At 38.8% G+C, this 17,324-nt stretch overlaps 1 protein-coding gene across 3 annotated transcripts in view; it reads left to right on the forward strand.

The window, feature by feature from the left end:
- The window catches only part of LOC126483718 (protein MTSS 2), a 346,902-nt gene extending 330,318 nt beyond the window's left edge, over positions 1-16,584 (forward strand). For 2 of the 3 annotated variants that reach the window (XM_050106815.1, XM_050106816.1), the window contains 4 exons: positions 141-268; positions 1,153-1,258; positions 3,069-3,182; positions 13,784-16,584. In XM_050106815.1, the coding sequence (XP_049962772.1) occupies positions 141-268; positions 1,153-1,258; positions 3,069-3,182; positions 13,784-14,388 (953 nt within the window). In that variant the 3' untranslated portion in view covers positions 14,389-16,584. The remainder of the gene's footprint in view (positions 1-140; positions 269-1,152; positions 1,259-3,068; positions 3,183-13,783) is intronic. The other variant, XM_050106817.1, reaches the window with a different exon arrangement.
- The last annotated feature ends 740 nt before the right edge of the window (positions 16,585-17,324 follow it).

Genomic DNA, 17,324 nt, shown 5'->3' on the forward strand with positions numbered 1-17,324 from the left:
CATAGTGTGCATCCCCCCCTCTCCTTTAACCGTATAGTGTTGATAAAAGATGACCGTTGTTTATCTCTTATGGTGTCAAATTTAAATTATCTTTTGTGGAAGAAAAATGTATTTTTATTTCATTAATGATTTTCTTTCAGAACCATCGCAGCCTATGTATGTAAATATGCATGAACTAGCCAGTATGGCTGCAAGCAAAGCACAGGAGATGAACTTCCCACCTCCACCACCAGAGCTTACCAATCCTCCAACTGAGACTCCTGATAAGGTAATGAATTTGCTGTGCTAGGAAAGATTGCTGTAAATCATTCTTTAGTGTGACAGTAGGCTTGAGTACCAAACTATAATTTCCTTATATGCAGATAAATATTAGTATTTTGTTACTGCAAACCCCCACTAGGAACTAGCTGTGTACATCAAATAGTTCACAATATGGAAGGCTTTTTGCTATTGACTTGTTGTTAGGGAATTTCAAAATTTCATTTCTAATCCCAATACTACACTGATAGTTGCTTGTAATAAACTGAAGCGATAAGTAGCTGTGCAGTTTAAATATTCTTCTTTTTTGTTTTGTGCACTGAGTGCATAATCAAATGTAGTTCTCAGCAGCACATTGGAGTATCTTGATGCAGTACATTACATAAATTGTTTTTGATAAAAATGGATAATACTCAAACTATGGAAAATCCAGGATGGAATGTAACAATATTATGAAAAGGATAGTTGCTTCCCACTATGTAGCAGGGAAGTTGAGTTGCAGACAGGCACAATGAAATACTTAAGTTTACAAGCAGTCCTTCATGAGAAATAGAACTCTCAAACATTCACACAGCAACAACTTGCACACAAATGGCTACTGCCTCTACCCACTAAGACCCTACTGTTAATCCAATCTGTGTTTAATACTTTATTCTGTTGGAGAGCAACAGTGACCAGTTAACATAAAAAGAATTATCAGAATTGGAGGAGTACATTAGTAAAGGAATGAAAATAAGTGTGTGTTAGTGACAGGTACATTGCTGTGTTGAAATGTATGTTCACAGCTATTTAATAAAGTACCAGTGTGATTAAAAAACAAAAGGGTTTGTTTGTATATCATATTCTCCTTGTTTTAATGTATAAATAATTGTTTTCTTCAAACTATTTCTGTAGGTTGAAACTGGAGAGAAAGATGGGAGCACAAGTGAAAGTTCACTGGAGTCGTCCAGTGGTTATGGCAGCCAGATAATTACCATGGAAGATGCTGCTCACAATGAAGGTAAGCCACACATTATAAAAAGTTTGTTGAGAAGTATGAACAACGGACAAAGTAAAATTTGACACCCACTCAATATACACTCATTAGACGTTCATTTCAATAAAACTGTTTTAGTGCCATAAAGTTTTTATACATTTTCAATGTCTACTTTTGTCCTTTTTATTGTAGAAGGTTAGATAACTTGTGCTAAGTTATCTTCCAGGTAAAGTGACTGAGGAAATAGTATCTATGCAGTGATGAGGTTTGGAAACATCTAAGGTTGCAAAACAAAATGTGTAGAAACAGCTTCTTTTTCCACACTATTAATAATACTATAACTGTTGAAGTAATAAACACAAGAAGAGAAAAAACAAAATATAGCAATATTATTACATTTCACAATGCCTGTTGAACGTAAGTCAGCATCTGCCTTTTTCTCACGTTTTGGAAGCAGTTGCAAAAGAGCTTTACATGGACTTCAGGGAAATACAGGTGTGCTATCTAGGAAAGTGTTTGATGTATACTTAAAATGCCGCATGTATTTTTCACAGTTGCATGTGGAGTGTTCTTTACCTTTTTGCTGTACATTATTATAATATCCTGCAGCATTCCTACATTTGAAATGCACACTGTAAATCCCTCCCAAGTATTGAAACTTGCATGTTAAAACAATTGCCCTTTCCTGTAAATTTTTATTGCATATTTGTACTGAGTCAAATTACTGCATTACCATGTGACTGTCAGCTAGTGAAGTAATTTAGAAAATTATATCATCTGCCCTCCCAGAGCACACGTTCCTCCCCCTCCCCCAAATTACACACACAGATATATTTTGTTTGTTGCCTGGATGGGGAGGGGGTTTTCTTTAGTAATAGTTAGAAAGAGCATTTTTTTATGTAATTTCCACACAGTTGGACATCACTTTTGAGGAACTAGTCGCTCCCAGTTTTCCAGTCACTCCCAACTGCCATGAAAACCACTTTGCAGGATCCTTTTCTGGAATACTATTCAAAACTTGTAGTCCGAGTAAAAGTGTGTATTTGAGAAAGTCTATTGTTTTCTGATTTTGTCCCTTACTGCAGACAATCATCAAAAAACCAAGGTATCATTTCCAGTCTCCCAAAGATTCAAGATCACAAAAATGCAAAACCACTCCTAAGAACAAGTTGCCTGTCAAACAACATTGGCACACACAAAATGACAAAATATGCTTTTGAGAAGGCTATTAAGTGTGTGTTGTTAGCCGTTGTTGTTACACATAATTGAAGGGTTTGTGTGATACAAATATTGACCTGAGTACAGAGAATTCTTTCACAATTTGCAAAAGCAATGAACAGTGATAGTTATGTAAACAACTACTTTGTGTGCCATGATGTGATGATGACAATAAATTAGAAAACTGAGTTCCAGTGATTAGCTTCTTGTTCGTATTGACTGCTTTTAAGAAAAAGGTTAAAAATCGGATGTAAACATACAACACAGTTCTATTGAGTTAAAAATTATTAATGTGGGAGGCGAGGGGAATCGAAAAATTGATAACTCTGTCTTTTTACTTGTGTGTGTAACTTTGTGGTGTGAAACAATATAAATTGGAGGATTGTGAATTATTGGTCCTGTTGAGTAGTTAAAAAGATAGATACTACCTCTAGCATTGATTTGATTTTTGTGATTTACCCTCTTAAATCTTGATTTTGTAGTGCTTGTTTGCAGTGACTAAATACAGAAAAGTACAAATATTAGAAGTATCTCTTCTTGCAGTGGAGTGTAGTAGATTAGTGATTACTAACTTATGTTGGAGTGTGTTTAGATTGGTTTCTTGCCCCCTCTCTAGATGTGTCGTTCAGTGTGTGTAGCTTGGACGCTGCTAGCAAGTATTGCACGCTGCCCCGATCAGGTGCAGTTCTTCCACCTAATGGGCAGCGCCAGAGGCCAGTCTCAACAACAGGTAAATTTCCTGTATGCTGTCTCAGTAGGTGTAAAAACTTTTATTTTTGCTGGAATTCATGTTAAACTTATCCATAAAATTGTGAAAGAATGTACTTGTAACTTAGATTATTGATGATTTGTTACAGACAGATAAGAAATCTAGGACTAGAAAAAAGCTTGTGGGAGAATGCCCCTAGCAGGGTGAAAATTTTGTATTCCACAAAAGCAATCCATGATATGATTTTAAAATGGGCACCAATAGTGCCCTGAATATTGGCTAAATTACACTACAAAAACAGTGCACTGACACTTTTATTTAAAAATTATATTATTTTTCCTTTATGTGGCTTAATAACCTGCTAACAGTAGATCTTGTGAACTTCAGGCTTCCTTTTTTCTGTACTGAATGTGTTGCATTAGAATGTTGCCTAATTAATGAAGTGCTTAGACTTCTGTAATCCGAATTCATCTGAATCAAATCATATTGGCTACTAGGCAGTGTCATTTTGAAACACTGAAAACATGTATGGAACTGATGTATTGACTGTTCGTCGTCATCTTCAGTCCAAAGAAGGTAGATCCATTTGAACATGCTTTCTGTATTCTTGCCTAGGTCTCACTCTACAATTTTTACCCTTCCATGCTCCTCTCCATTGCCAAATTTACTGTACCTTGATGACTCGGTGTGTGTCCTATCAACTGGTGCTTCTTTCACTCAAGTTGTGCCAAAATTAATTCTTTACCAAATTTGTTTCAGTACTTTGTCATTAGTTATCTGACCTACCCACCTAATATTCAGCAGTCTCATGTAGCACCTCATTTTGAAAGCTTGCATTCTTTGTTGTCTCTGAAGTGTTTTATCATCCATGCTTCACATACAGAAGTGACACTCTAGATATATATATTTACATTTGGTGTTAAGAACTTCCTCCTCTTCAGGATTGCTTTTCTTGCTATGTGCTTCAAACATCGGTGGCTATTTTGCTGCCCGAACAACTGAACTTAGCTACTACTTTCACTGCCTCATTTCCTATTCAAATTAGATCAGTATCGTCTGATGTGATTGTGGCAGAAATACAGTGTCGCTGACACAGTTTTTGTTTATTCTCTTTTAATATCCCCTCGCTTTGATGTCCTTTGACTCTTACAAATTCTTCTCATTGTATCATCTCCAGTCTCATCTTTATTTCTGTAATATTGAACTCCGGTTCATTTCCCTTATATAAACTCTTGGTATATTCCTTTCAACTGTCCCTTCTTTGCTTGGCACTGGCTTGCCATCTGATCTGTGTTCCTACAGCTGCTTCTCTTTTATTCAGAGGTCTCTTCAATTTTCCTATAGGTGGCATCTATTTTTTTTTTCCAAGTTTGGCATGCTTCTACAGCCTTTCATTTGTCTTCTAGTCATTCCTGCTTTACGATTTTGCATTTTCTGTCAGCCTCATTTTTCGGATTCCTTCACCTGTTCGTTTGATGCACTTTTATGTTTACTCCTGTTGTCATTTGAATTGCCTATCTTTTGCTTTATCCAAGGATTTCCAATAGGCGTTGTATCTTGACATATTTGATCCTCTGATGCTTCTGTTTCATTCGTCAAATCTACAGGTTGCTCTTCTCTTGTACTCCTTTTCCCTGTTTCAGTCAAATGTTGCCTAGTGCTCCCTTTGAAACACTCATCAACATACCAGATTCTGTATAACCTCTTGCTTTGGCTCTTACATGATAACTGATGTCATTATGCTGAAACATCATTGGATAGTCTAGATGTCTTTCGAGTAGTATGGAAGGCTATTGCCTGTGCTACTGTAGCAAATGATTGACAGGCAGCAGTGAATAAACAACTTTAACCAAGGAACAGCATTTTCCTGCAGCAAAAATGTTGGTGCTAGATGGCAGTTTTTTGTGGGCACTTGTTCATAGTGTTACACCTGTTGATCTCGGACAGCTCAAGCTATTTATTTCATTTATACACCAAATATCTCAGATAACTCGGAAGAGATGACTGATGACTCCTGCTTTCAAACTGGGGCTTAAAACAATCTACAAATGTATGGACTGGCTCTGCATTTCAAGTGAGCTGCCATTCATTCTGCCAGATGGGGAGAATATACAAAACCTGGTCATGTTGACATAACAGTACTTTTAATAGTACTCCATGTTGACTTTAACATACTGATTAAGGCAATTACAGGAAAGTGTTTTCAGCTCTCTTTAAAGGTGTTAATGGTACTGTTGCAAAATGTGAAGTTATCCTATTTAATGTGCACAAAGACATTTTCCCCCCTATAGAACATGACTGGAATGTAACAGACTTAAATCACATTAGATTGTTTCTGTGGTTTCTGTAACAGGTTATGACAACGAGTAAACCATCTAGAGTCCTTGTTTAGAAATTCTTGTCCATGGTTTACAGTTTTGATCCTCTTCAAATACAATATATTCGCTCCTTGCAGTGAGCTCACCATGATTCCGGAAAAGATAGCACTCACATTTCACACATTGTTAATGTTTTTGTTACATCCTGTTTGGAACTGAATGTATTCCTTGGAATTTCTTAAAGGAGCAAAGACAAGTTTTAGTTATCAAGTAACATATCATGGATGTGCCAAAATGGGTAGAAATATTCCCTCTGCTATCGTGATAATTTCTGTCATCTAATGGACAATACAAGCTGGAATCAAAGTGTGTGCACACTTTTCATATAGATTTCTTATAGTTATGTGAAAGTGCATCAAAAAGGGAGAACAAATTGTATTCTCTAGAATCACACTTCTGGGAAGAAAAAGTACCTTCAGAAATTTAACTGGATCAGACACATTCATTGATAGGTGAGGCTTTTTAGTAAGATGATATTAGGGGGATCTTACCCCTAAGCGGGAAGAACTGGGAGTGATAACTGATGAATGTGATAAGTTAATGCTTTGATGGAAATAGGCAAATAAAACAAAAAAAGGGGTGTGTGTGTGTGTGTGTGTGTGTGTGTGTGTGTGTGTGTGTGTGTGTGTGTGTGTGTGTGAAAGAGAGAGAGAGATTTGTTACTTATAGAGGGAGGGAAAAGAAACTGTCTAGTCTTCTAATTAAAAGGTGAGTTACAGTGTTGAAGCATCTTAAGACTCTCAGTTCACTCTAGCTATTGCTCTAAAACACATGCATGATAGTTTTCCTGTTCAACATGCTTGTACTGCTTTGTAGTATGTGCTATTACCTGAAAAGCGTGAACTCTTTCACTGTAGTTTGTGGGGTATTTGTTTCCACTTAAAACTGCAGACCCTCCTGCAGTCTATGATAATGTAAACCACAATAATGCAACAAAAAATAGTGATTCATATTTGAATTTCAGTAACAAATTTGCCGCCATCAAGATTAATAGGTCACAACTTTACTGTGCCTTTTTTGTGACTAGGAACCTTGCACTGTGTTGCAGATAGTAGTTTTTGATTTCAGTAGTTTATCCACAGGTTGTTTTTTATGATTTACTTATATTATTCTTTAATAAGTAAAGCTGTTACCAACCAGAAGGTTGATTTGAACACTGCAATACTTAATCAGGCACTGTCCTATTTAGAGATGGTATGCCCTTAACTTAACCTTTTTACTGTGAACTATGATGTAGCTTTTTATTTCTTGTATTAACAAACCATTGTCAGAGATGAAATAAGAAGTGGAAAAAAGAAATCATAAGATTCAATGGGGACTGAGCACTGGACCTTTGAACTTGTAGTCTGAATCTGCCCCACTGAGCATAACAGACTGTGTGTGTGTTTCTTAAAATTGAGTTAATTTTGTGTTAAAGTGGCCAACACTGTGAAATGGTAAAATTTGGGAGAATCTTTGCCTTGTGCGAGGGTGTATACCTCCAGGAAACCCAGGAATATTTTTAGCCAGGAGAAAACAGGGAAAAACCCAGGAATATTTTAGATTTCCATGAATTTTTCATTATTTTAGTCTTCAGTTAAATTTTTGTGATTTTGACTGGTAAGAACTGATAGTCCATCAAAGAATTTTACTGTATCCCGCTAGTGCAGAATAATACTGCAGCAATAAAACATAAACGAGAGAATAAAACTTAAGTGTAATGTCCTTGTCACCACTCTTTCTAAAGCACAATTGCACACATGTATTAACAGGGTTCTTTATTTACTTTAACAGATAGCTGCAGTATTATTCCATGTTAGCCTCACTGGTGGTGAAGGGAAAGATCCACTATAAACACTACTCTGGTCGCTACACACTCTCATAGCTGGTGATGTGAACTGACAGACGCCAACTAGGATAGTGACGTAGCTAGTGCGCCAGCTAGTGACTTCGAGCTAGTGACTTCGAGCTAGTGACTTCGACTGAGGCCTTCTGGTCAGTGGCGGTGATCTAAATACTTGTGGTCAAGATGGCATAGGTGGCGTGTTGCTAGCGAGTCTGTCTTTGGCCTCTCTCCTGATAAGCGCGCTTGATCCAGCGCCTGCTATCTTTGCCGACCAGTGTGCTGGCTACAGCTTATGTCAGCACATTAAGATGCAGAGGAAATGCGCCATTTACAACAACAAAACAGTGCACACATAAGCGTCCACCAAAAGCAAACTGTTTCAAAGGCTTTATGATGAAAACCATGGAATACTTCATAACAGCAAACTGCTTCCAATGAGTGTGATGTCACAACTGTTCACATTACGTTCGTTTTGAGCAGTTGCCAGCGGCCTCGTGCGCATGTGCAGCTGAGTTGCGTATAAGCAGTACCTTCTCCCGCTTCTGCTATTTGAAGTGTGGCTGCAGCAGTAGCAAGAAGCAGTCATGCTATACAGAAAAAATTTTCTCGCATGCCCAAGCTGCCATTTTCCCCGCATGTGCAGAGCAGTCTGGGTTGTAGTGGAGAGGGAGATAGTGACCTGTGTTTATCTTTAGTGATTTTGCTGTTTCTTCTTCTTTTACAATTCAAACATCAAGTGAAAACAAAATGGATTTCTGTGGCCAAGAGCTATTGAGTAAATTAAAATATTTTTTCATAGTTACGGAAGGTTAAAATATGTTATTAGTTTGTTTTCTGACTTTATTTTATTTCCAAATTTTTGGCATTAATCTACATGCACAACAATGAAGTTATTTTAGGTTGTTTGCTAAATATATGTGGCTTTTGTTAATCTTTTATGCAAATGAAGTTAATTTACAATAAACGAAGTGTTTCATTCTACATTATTGGCTAGTTTCAACTTCACTGAATTTCAGCTAACATTTTCATCATCTTGCACGTATGGTATTATGCCGCAATAAAGAACAAAATTTGAGACAATACAGTACTGGTTCTCCAAGAAAATTTGCATCCCGAAAAGTGCACTGAAAAGCTTAATCTCAGGTTGGGGCCTCCTACTTTGTGAATCTGGACATATGAATGTGTCCTTTAAGCCGAATTATGTATTTTAGTGTGGTTTACGAAATTACTATGATGTGAAAGCTTAACTTTACGAGTAGCCACACTGTGTACATTAATTTAAACCATCAAATTTCCTTATTTGTGGGTTCACACTACTTAATAGCGATGTTGCTATTGGCTGACTACATCACATGTCCTATGTTCTGAATATCTGCTGTCATTGGCCGGTGAGATCATGTGACATGAGCCACGATTGGCTTACAAAAGTGCATTGCAGTCTCTATTTCAATGCTTCGGAAACTAACATGCTGTGTTTGATGGAATTCAAATTTATACTTTGGTAATATGAAAATATGCAGCGTATATGTTGCTGCACATCGAAGCTCTGTCTCACCCCCCCCCCCCCCCCCCCTTTCCCCCCTCCCCCTGCCTGCTGAGTTTTGTTTCCTAAAGTAACAGGAAAGTAAGTTCCACACTGGTATATAAAACCTTCACCATTCAAATTTTAGCAGTTACATATACATTTTATTTCATTGTATTGGGAAAGCACAAGGTTTCTGTGGTTATATTGTTGTATTTGATGGCAGAAACCTTTTGGTTTTCATGGTACAAATAATTAACCTTCCTGTGGGACTGTTACACTGGCAGTACTGAACAAAATAAGCATTTCAGAATATCTAATAACACGGTAAACAAAACACTACCAGTATGAAATAACTGATAGTGTTACCAGAAGATAGCAAATAACATGCTGAAACCTGTATGGATGAAACAAAATAAACATAGCGTGTCTTCCAGAAGACAATTGTCATAGGCCAGCTGTTAGCTGCAACAGGCATATTTTGTTTGTGGTATGTGAGAGAATAGACATGGTTTGTGTGGCATGCAGTTGTGTGCTCTCTTTTATTTTAGGGCCTTATTTATTCCTGTTAATTTAAAAAAAAAAAAATGAAATGTAAGCAACAGAAAGTAATACCAACAATTTAGGAGTAAAGGCGACCATTCACCGAATAGCAGAAACTTAGAGTTGTCAACGTAAACAGTTTTCGTGGCAACAGGATGAACCTGCCATACGAATTAAAGGATTACAGTGAATAGCCTTTCACAATACTGGTCACTAGCAGCAACAAACTATCTAAAGAATACACTATTCACTTAATCATCGTGAAAATCTGAATCAGTTTGCCATTTTGTCGGTGTCTATTACTGTGTCTCTTTGGATACAGATGTGGAACTGCACATTTTCGAGTAAAAGTTTTACTGTTTGAGTTCCATAACGTGAGCACACTCCAATGTTACAATATTACCATGGTAGTGAACTTGGACATGGCATGTTCTTATTCTGGTTCTGGGAAACAAATTTAACAAATATTTGATTGTCACAGGAACAAGATGTAGTGGTATAAACTTTCATTCCACAAGATTAGATACACGTATTATGCATTGAATAGCATAGTGGTGGGCCACACGACACTGTTCATCTGTTAACGTCACCGTTCATCTGTTAACGTCACCGCTCATCTGTTAACGTCACCGCTCATCTGTTAACGTCACCGCTCATCTGTTAACGTCACCGCTCATCTGTTAACGTCACCGCTCATCTGTTAACGTCACCGCTCATCTGTTAACGTCACCGCTCATCTGTTAACGTCACCGCTCATCTGTTAACGTCACCGCTCATCTGTTAACGTCACCGCTCATCTGTTAACGTCACCGCTCATCTGTTAACGTCACCGCTCATCTGTTAACGTCACCGCTCATCTGTTAACGTCACCGCTCATCTGTTAACGTCACCGCTCATCTGTTAACGTCACCGCTCATCTGTTAACGTCACCGCTCATCTGTTAACGTCACCGCTCATCTGTTAACGTCACCGCTCATCTGTTAACGTCACCGCTCATCTGTTAACGTCACCGCTCATCTGTTAACGTCACCGCTCATCTGTTAACGTCACCGCTCATCTGTTAACGTCACCGCTCATCTGTTAACGTCACCGCTCATCTGTTAACGTCACCGCTCATCTGTTAACGTCACCGCTCATCTGTTAACGTCACCGCTCATCTGTTAACGTCACCGCTCATCTGTTAACGTCACCGCTCATCTGTTAACGTCACCGCTCATCTGTTAACGTCACCGCTCATCTGTTAACGTCACCGCTCATCTGTTAACGTCACCGCTCATCTGTTAACGTCACCGCTCATCTGTTAACGTCACCGCTCATCTGTTAACGTCACCGCTCATCTGTTAACGTCACCGCTCATCTGTTAACGTCACCGCTCATCTGTTAACGTCACCGCTCATCTGTTAACGTCACCGCTCATCTGTTAACGTCACCGCTCATCTGTTAACGTCACCGCTCATCTGTTAACGTCACCGCTCATCTGTTAACGTCACCGCTCATCTGTTAACGTCACCGCTCATCTGTTAACGTCACCGCTCATCTGTTAACGTCACCGCTCATCTGTTAACGTCACCGCTCATCTGTTAACGTCACCGCTCATCTGTTAACGTCACCGCTCATCTGTTAACGTCACCGCTCATCTGTTAACGTCACCGCTCATCTGTTAACGTCACCGCTCATCTGTTAACGTCACCGCTCATCTGTTAACGTCACCGCTCATCTGTTAACGTCACCGCTCATCTGTTAACGTCACCGCTCATCTGTTAACGTCACCGCTCATCTGTTAACGTCACCGCTCATCTGTTAACGTCACCGCTCATCTGTTAACGTCACCGCTCATCTGTTAACGTCACCGCTCATCTGTTAACGTCACCGCTCATCTGTTAACGTCACCGCTCATCTGTTAACGTCACCGCTCATCTGTTAACGTCACCGCTCATCTGTTAACGTCACCGCTCATCTGTTAACGTCACCGCTCATCTGTTAACGTCACCGCTCATCTGTTAACGTCACCGCTCATCTGTTAACGTCACCGCTCATCTGTTAACGTCACCGCTCATCTGTTAACGTCACCGCTCATCTGTTAACGTCACCGCTCATCTGTTAACGTCACCGCTCATCTGTTAACGTCACCGCTCATCTGTTAACGTCACCGCTCATCTGTTAACGTCACCGCTCATCTGTTAACGTCACCGCTCTCATTGAATTATCAGTTACAGTCACCATTGGCCATTTAACACACACAGTCACCATGCACTATGGTCTTCAGCCAAATTCCATTACATCATAGTCTGTCATCTCTCGTCCATTGGACGCCAACAGAGAACTTCCATTTTCATTATATTATAGGTACAACCTTTCATTGTAATCATAAATACCCTTAATTGCAGTATGTTTTGTGATCCAGGCCCCCCCCTTCCCAACGACTCCTGACTATTCTTAAAATTCTCTCTCTGTTGCTTCCAATGCAACTTTGTTGTTAATGTTTTCATTTCAAAAGTCAATGTATCATTGCAATTAGTAACAACGGTAATGCATACTGAAAACTTCATTTTGAGGTACACTGGAAGTTGAACCCTGGCCACTTGAGCCCACTTTTTGCTATCTGTTGTACTCATCTTCAGCTAAATTACATAAAAAACTTCAAACAATGTAAAATCCATGATGTAATACAACAATATTAGAGAAGGAAAGTTGCGACTCATCATATAGCGGAGGTGCTGAGTCGCGATAGGCACAACAAAAAGATTAACACAATTACAGCTTTTATAGCATATATATATAAAAACAAAGATGATGTGACTTACCAAATGAAAATGCTGGCAGGTCGACAGACACACAAACATACACACAAAATTCAAGCTTTCGCAACAAACTGTTGCCTCATCAGGAAAGAAGAAAGGAGAGGGAAAGACGAAAGGATGTGGGTTTTAAGGGAGAGGGTAAGGAGTCATTCCAATCCCGGGAGTGGTAAGACTTACCTTAGGGGGAAAAAGGACGGGTATACACTCTCTCTCGCGCGCACGCACACGCACGCACACGCACGCACACATTGGTCTTTAAATATGTCTGCTTGTGTGTGTGTGTGTGTGTGTGTGTGTGTGTGTGTGTGTGTGTGTGTGTGTGTGTGTGTGTGTGTGTGTGTGCGTGTGCGCGAGTGTATACCCGTCCTTTTTCCCCCTAAGGTAAGTCTTTCCGCTCCCGGGATTGGAATGACTCCTTACCCTCTCCCTTAAAACCCACTTCCTTTCATCTTTCCCTCTCCTTTCTTCTTTCCTGATGAGGCAACAGTTTGTTGCGAAAGCTTGAATTTTGTGTGTATGTTTGTGTTCGTTTGTGTGTCTGTCGACCTGCCAACACTTTCTTCGGTAAGTCACATCATCTTTGTTTTTTTTTATATATATATATATATATACACACAAACTTCATGTGTTGAAACTTAATCGTTAATTAATTCATCTCCCTTTTTGTGTGTCATTTTCATCCAAATTACTTTCAGACTTGCTTTCACATTTTTTCCATTATTTTCTTACATTAATTGTTAAAGTTCTTATTGACTGAAGCAAATAGTACCATTTCATTATCAAAATGTCTGCTCTGGGCTTCTCATAGCTAAACTTTGTGTCAGTGGGTTGCTCATTCTCAGCTCCTTAGACTTTCTACTCGATTATAATACACAATGCTACATTGCACTGCTCAGCAATCATTACAGATAACCACAAAGTACAGCTACACACTACACACTACATACTTAAAGAGGAACACAATGGCAAGCCTCTACTACTAAGACCTTGCTCTGGACAGCAACATCTGTGTTACAGTTCCCTGTCTTAAGTATAAGACTGAAATTTATGTGTAATGAAGTTTGAAGGTGATATACTTAACCTTCTGTGATTGATTGCACATGTACTGATCAGTGCACTGTTAAATGTTGCACAGGTTTGAAAGAAGAACTGTAGTGTGAATGATTGCATCAAATATTCCTCGATGGCTTGTTGAGTAAGAGGCAGAAATGTCTGTTGTTGGCCCGAGGATTTTTTTTTAACTTCTCTATTGTTTCATCTCTGGCAGTGATATGTTAATGTTGAAAATGTGAAGTTGACCATAGTTTGGAGTCCACATGAAGAGAGTCTCTCCGGTACTGTCTGTTCAGCTGATAAAGGAAGGCAGAGACATACCAGCTTCAATAGGAACATGTCCTGTAAAGCACTGCTGTGTTACTAAACCTTTGAGATGAGAAGAACTTTATCTCCTTGATCTCATCATTTTCTTTTTAGATTAAGGTGGTTAAGGATAAGTTTTTGTTGATTCTTCTATTCCTTTCATATTCTGCTAACTGATGCCTCATGTGTTCCAGGATACCCAAGTGGAACTATGCGTAACTCTCTGCTCAGGCGTAGTTCAGTACAAGGTCACAAACCACCTCCACCCATCCGCCGCACGTCGTCTATTTCTGGGCGAGCTTTAAGCCCTGTCGGTGGTAGCATGGAAAATTTGCCACCTCCGCCAGCCTTTCTGCTTCAGGACGGCTGTGGAAATGGCGACAGTGGGCGCGAGAAGGAAAGAGCTGGAAGTGTCGCAGAGACTGTGCGTACACTGACAGAGTTGAGACACCAGCCGGCCAGTCCAGTGATGCCGCGCCGCGTTCCTCCGTCCCAGCGGCAGTCAGCGCCACCGGCAACACACCTTCCCCAAGAAACTACCACCACAGTGGCAACGCGGGCTGCACCAGGACGGGGTGGTGCAGCATTCTTGCAGGCACTCAATGACAAACTAGCCCTGCAGCAGCAGGCTGCTGCACAGGGGCAGCTCCGTGCAGGCAAAGTGAGGCAGCTCATCGCTAGCCGAACTGTCTCGGACCCTACCACCTGCCACGAATCTCTTATGGACCAAATACGACGAGGGACAACTCTCAGGAGAACGGGAACAGTCAATGACCGATCTGCACCGAGGATACGCTGAGCCTTGTCTCGGCGGGCGGACTTGTCCGTCAGCCGATTATCATCACCAGCAGCATTCTAAGACTTTGATGAACATGAAGATCTCAGGTGTGTGTGCTATCTGCCACGTGTACAAGACTGATGTGTACTTGTTGGAAATTCACTTACTGGTGCTATTGTTCCTTCTCATGGGGTCTAGACTGCTTGCATTTCTGTGTATTTCTCTTTGTTCCCAATTTTACTTAGACTGAAGATTGGATCTCGCAAGCGAAGAAGAAACAGTCTTGTCTTGTGTAGCATTCTAAATTGAAAGCAGCAGTCATTATTTTGCTGTTACTCGTTTCTGCCAAAGATACACCTTGTTACATCATAACTCTTGGCAGTAATGTAGATGCTGAGGCTTTAGATTGATATATAAATAAAATGTGATACTTTACGCCTAACATTCCAGCAGCAGTGTCACACTGCAGTTACTAATTGCTTGTACGGAGGTCAGCCCGTATGTAAATGCTGACAGTTTTCTTCAGAACTCTGAAGAGTTGGTAAGAAGTCTACAAATGGATCATTTGCATTGTGTGTAAATATATTCAGTATCCCAAGTGATTTCCTGATAATGTTTATATAAGCAGCATTTGATAACAGATTATATGTATATGTATTGTAATATTTTGTTTGTACAGTCAAAACTTCTATAAATTGCTCTGTATTTAAAGATGCATTTCTTGTACAGTTCAAGACCTCTATTCTTTGTAAAGTTGAAGTTGACACTTTTATATGTTACGTGTAGCAAGGGGAGAGTCGATTTCAGGGAAAAAAATATGTGTTGCAATTACAGCCTTCATGGGGTAGTGACTACACACTGCCACTGTAGTGTACCGAGAGAGTGTATCTTTGTTGATACACCGTAAAAGGCCATCGGTTTGGTATTATTGAATTTTTAATGAGAGTCCATTTATTGTACAATAACTGACACCTGCTTTATTGTTTAAAATATACCTGACTGAAAGTAGCTGTAAAGAGCTTGTTTTTGTTGTTAAGAGATCCATCAGTATCTCTCTGAAAGTAACTGCCAGTCTGATTTCTGTTGTCAAAACGCTAAGAACAGTGTGTTACTTCAAAATGTCTGGATAGTTCAATTGTGTAACTAATGTTGACAATAGTTTTTACTGACATAATATATTAGTGTCAGTTTGAGAGTTCAGTTATACATTTTTATTTTCAGTTTTGCAGTTGCCAAGAAATTTATGTTGTGTATACACATTGTGTAGCTGTATTTAACATGAAGTATTATAAAACTGTTGTATTTGTTGAAAATTGAAGCAATGCTATCTGGATAACAAGAGTTATTACAAATATGTAATGGAGCAGTAGCTTTAATGTTGTTAGAACGTATACACAGTTTCAAATTTTCTCTGTAAGTTGAACACAGTTTTTCAGTTTGCTGTCAAAATTTTCTGCCACATACATTTTATGTAGCTGTTGACTTTCATTATTCTTTCACTTCTTTTCACAGCAGTGGCCTGAATTTTATTTCTGGATGTTTCCCTTAGTGCTAACTTTCTGTAGTACTCACAATCAAAACATTTGAAAGAAAAGCTTTTCCTATATTCATTTTTTAGTAATTACTGTGCATAGGGATGTCCATAATCCATTGCTGAAGTATAAATTGTTCTGCAGTTTTTGGAGGAACTAGTTTTACCAAAAGGATACTTACATGGCTTTCTGAAACATGAAAGTTGTGCAAATGAATCCTGTGTAATGTTTTGCTGAGGGATATTTTGTTTAGTGTGTGGGGTATTTGGAAGCTGTGGAGTCAGAATCCTGAAATTTTTCCAATTCTTTGTTCTTGCAAACCCACATTTTACACATAATGGTATTTCTGATAAATGCTTCATGCTCCTGTCTACTCATTTGTAGTGTCTGTTGTTAGAAGTGAACCAAAATCTGAATTCCCCACATACTTAAAACACTAAATAGATCTGTGCAGATGTAATGATGGCAGTAGATAAAGAAGAGTTTAAAACAGCAGTCCTATTGAAACGTTATGCTGTGCTTTTAACAGATAAAGCTCAATATGTAACTAAAATATGGTATATTTAAAGGGAATATTTATGTGAAATGCTTGTGTATTATATATATACATATATATATTTCTAATTTTGTTTCTATTTGCAACTGTAAGTAAAAGATTAGTAGGAAATAAACATTTAACAGTGCATATGCTAATTTTCTTCACAAATGAGAAAATTTTATCCCAGTTTCTAACAGAGTCCTATGTTTCGTTTACAAATGACTGCGTTTCACCTCCAAACCTCTTTAAGTGGCTTTGATGGTTGGACGAAAATGTAAATTACCTCCCATTCTCACATGGATTAAACCTTTATGGAAAACTGTTGTGAAATAAAGGGACTGTGTGTGTGTTCTTGGAACTGTCATAGGCATGGTGAACTTTATAAGCATTATTATAAATAGTGGTATATTTGTTTTAGGACACACTATCATATTTCACACATTGTGTTGAAATACACATTTCTTCTATGAAAGGTTCCTAGTTGTTCTTTTGTGAGTAAAATTTTGTCATTTCAAGATTATTCACGTAATGAGGTCTTAAAATGGTTATGTACTCACTCTAGGAAAGAAATTATTACAAGTTTGCCTACAGATGTTGTGTGTTACATTTTCAATGGTCTCATTGTGTAATGTGGAATGAGGCTGGTTCTTCTCATGAAGAAGGAAAATGAGTACATTCCCATATCTTTTCGAATAATGAAAGTTCTATCTGGGTTCATCTGTGGAGCAAAATTTGTAATTTATCGCATAGCTTGACTTATACCTGGATATAAGACTGGGAAGTCCAGGTTGGAATATCAGCAGTATTAAAAGACAAAGATGGCATGTAAAGTTCTAGGGCGACAGTAATAAGTTTCATATTTAAAGTTTGTCATTAAACCTTTGTGA

Source organism: Schistocerca serialis, chromosome 6, assembly GCF_023864345.2.
Source record: "Schistocerca serialis cubense isolate TAMUIC-IGC-003099 chromosome 6, iqSchSeri2.2, whole genome shotgun sequence".
In the NCBI taxonomy this organism is placed as follows: Eukaryota; Metazoa; Arthropoda; class Insecta; order Orthoptera; family Acrididae; genus Schistocerca; species Schistocerca serialis.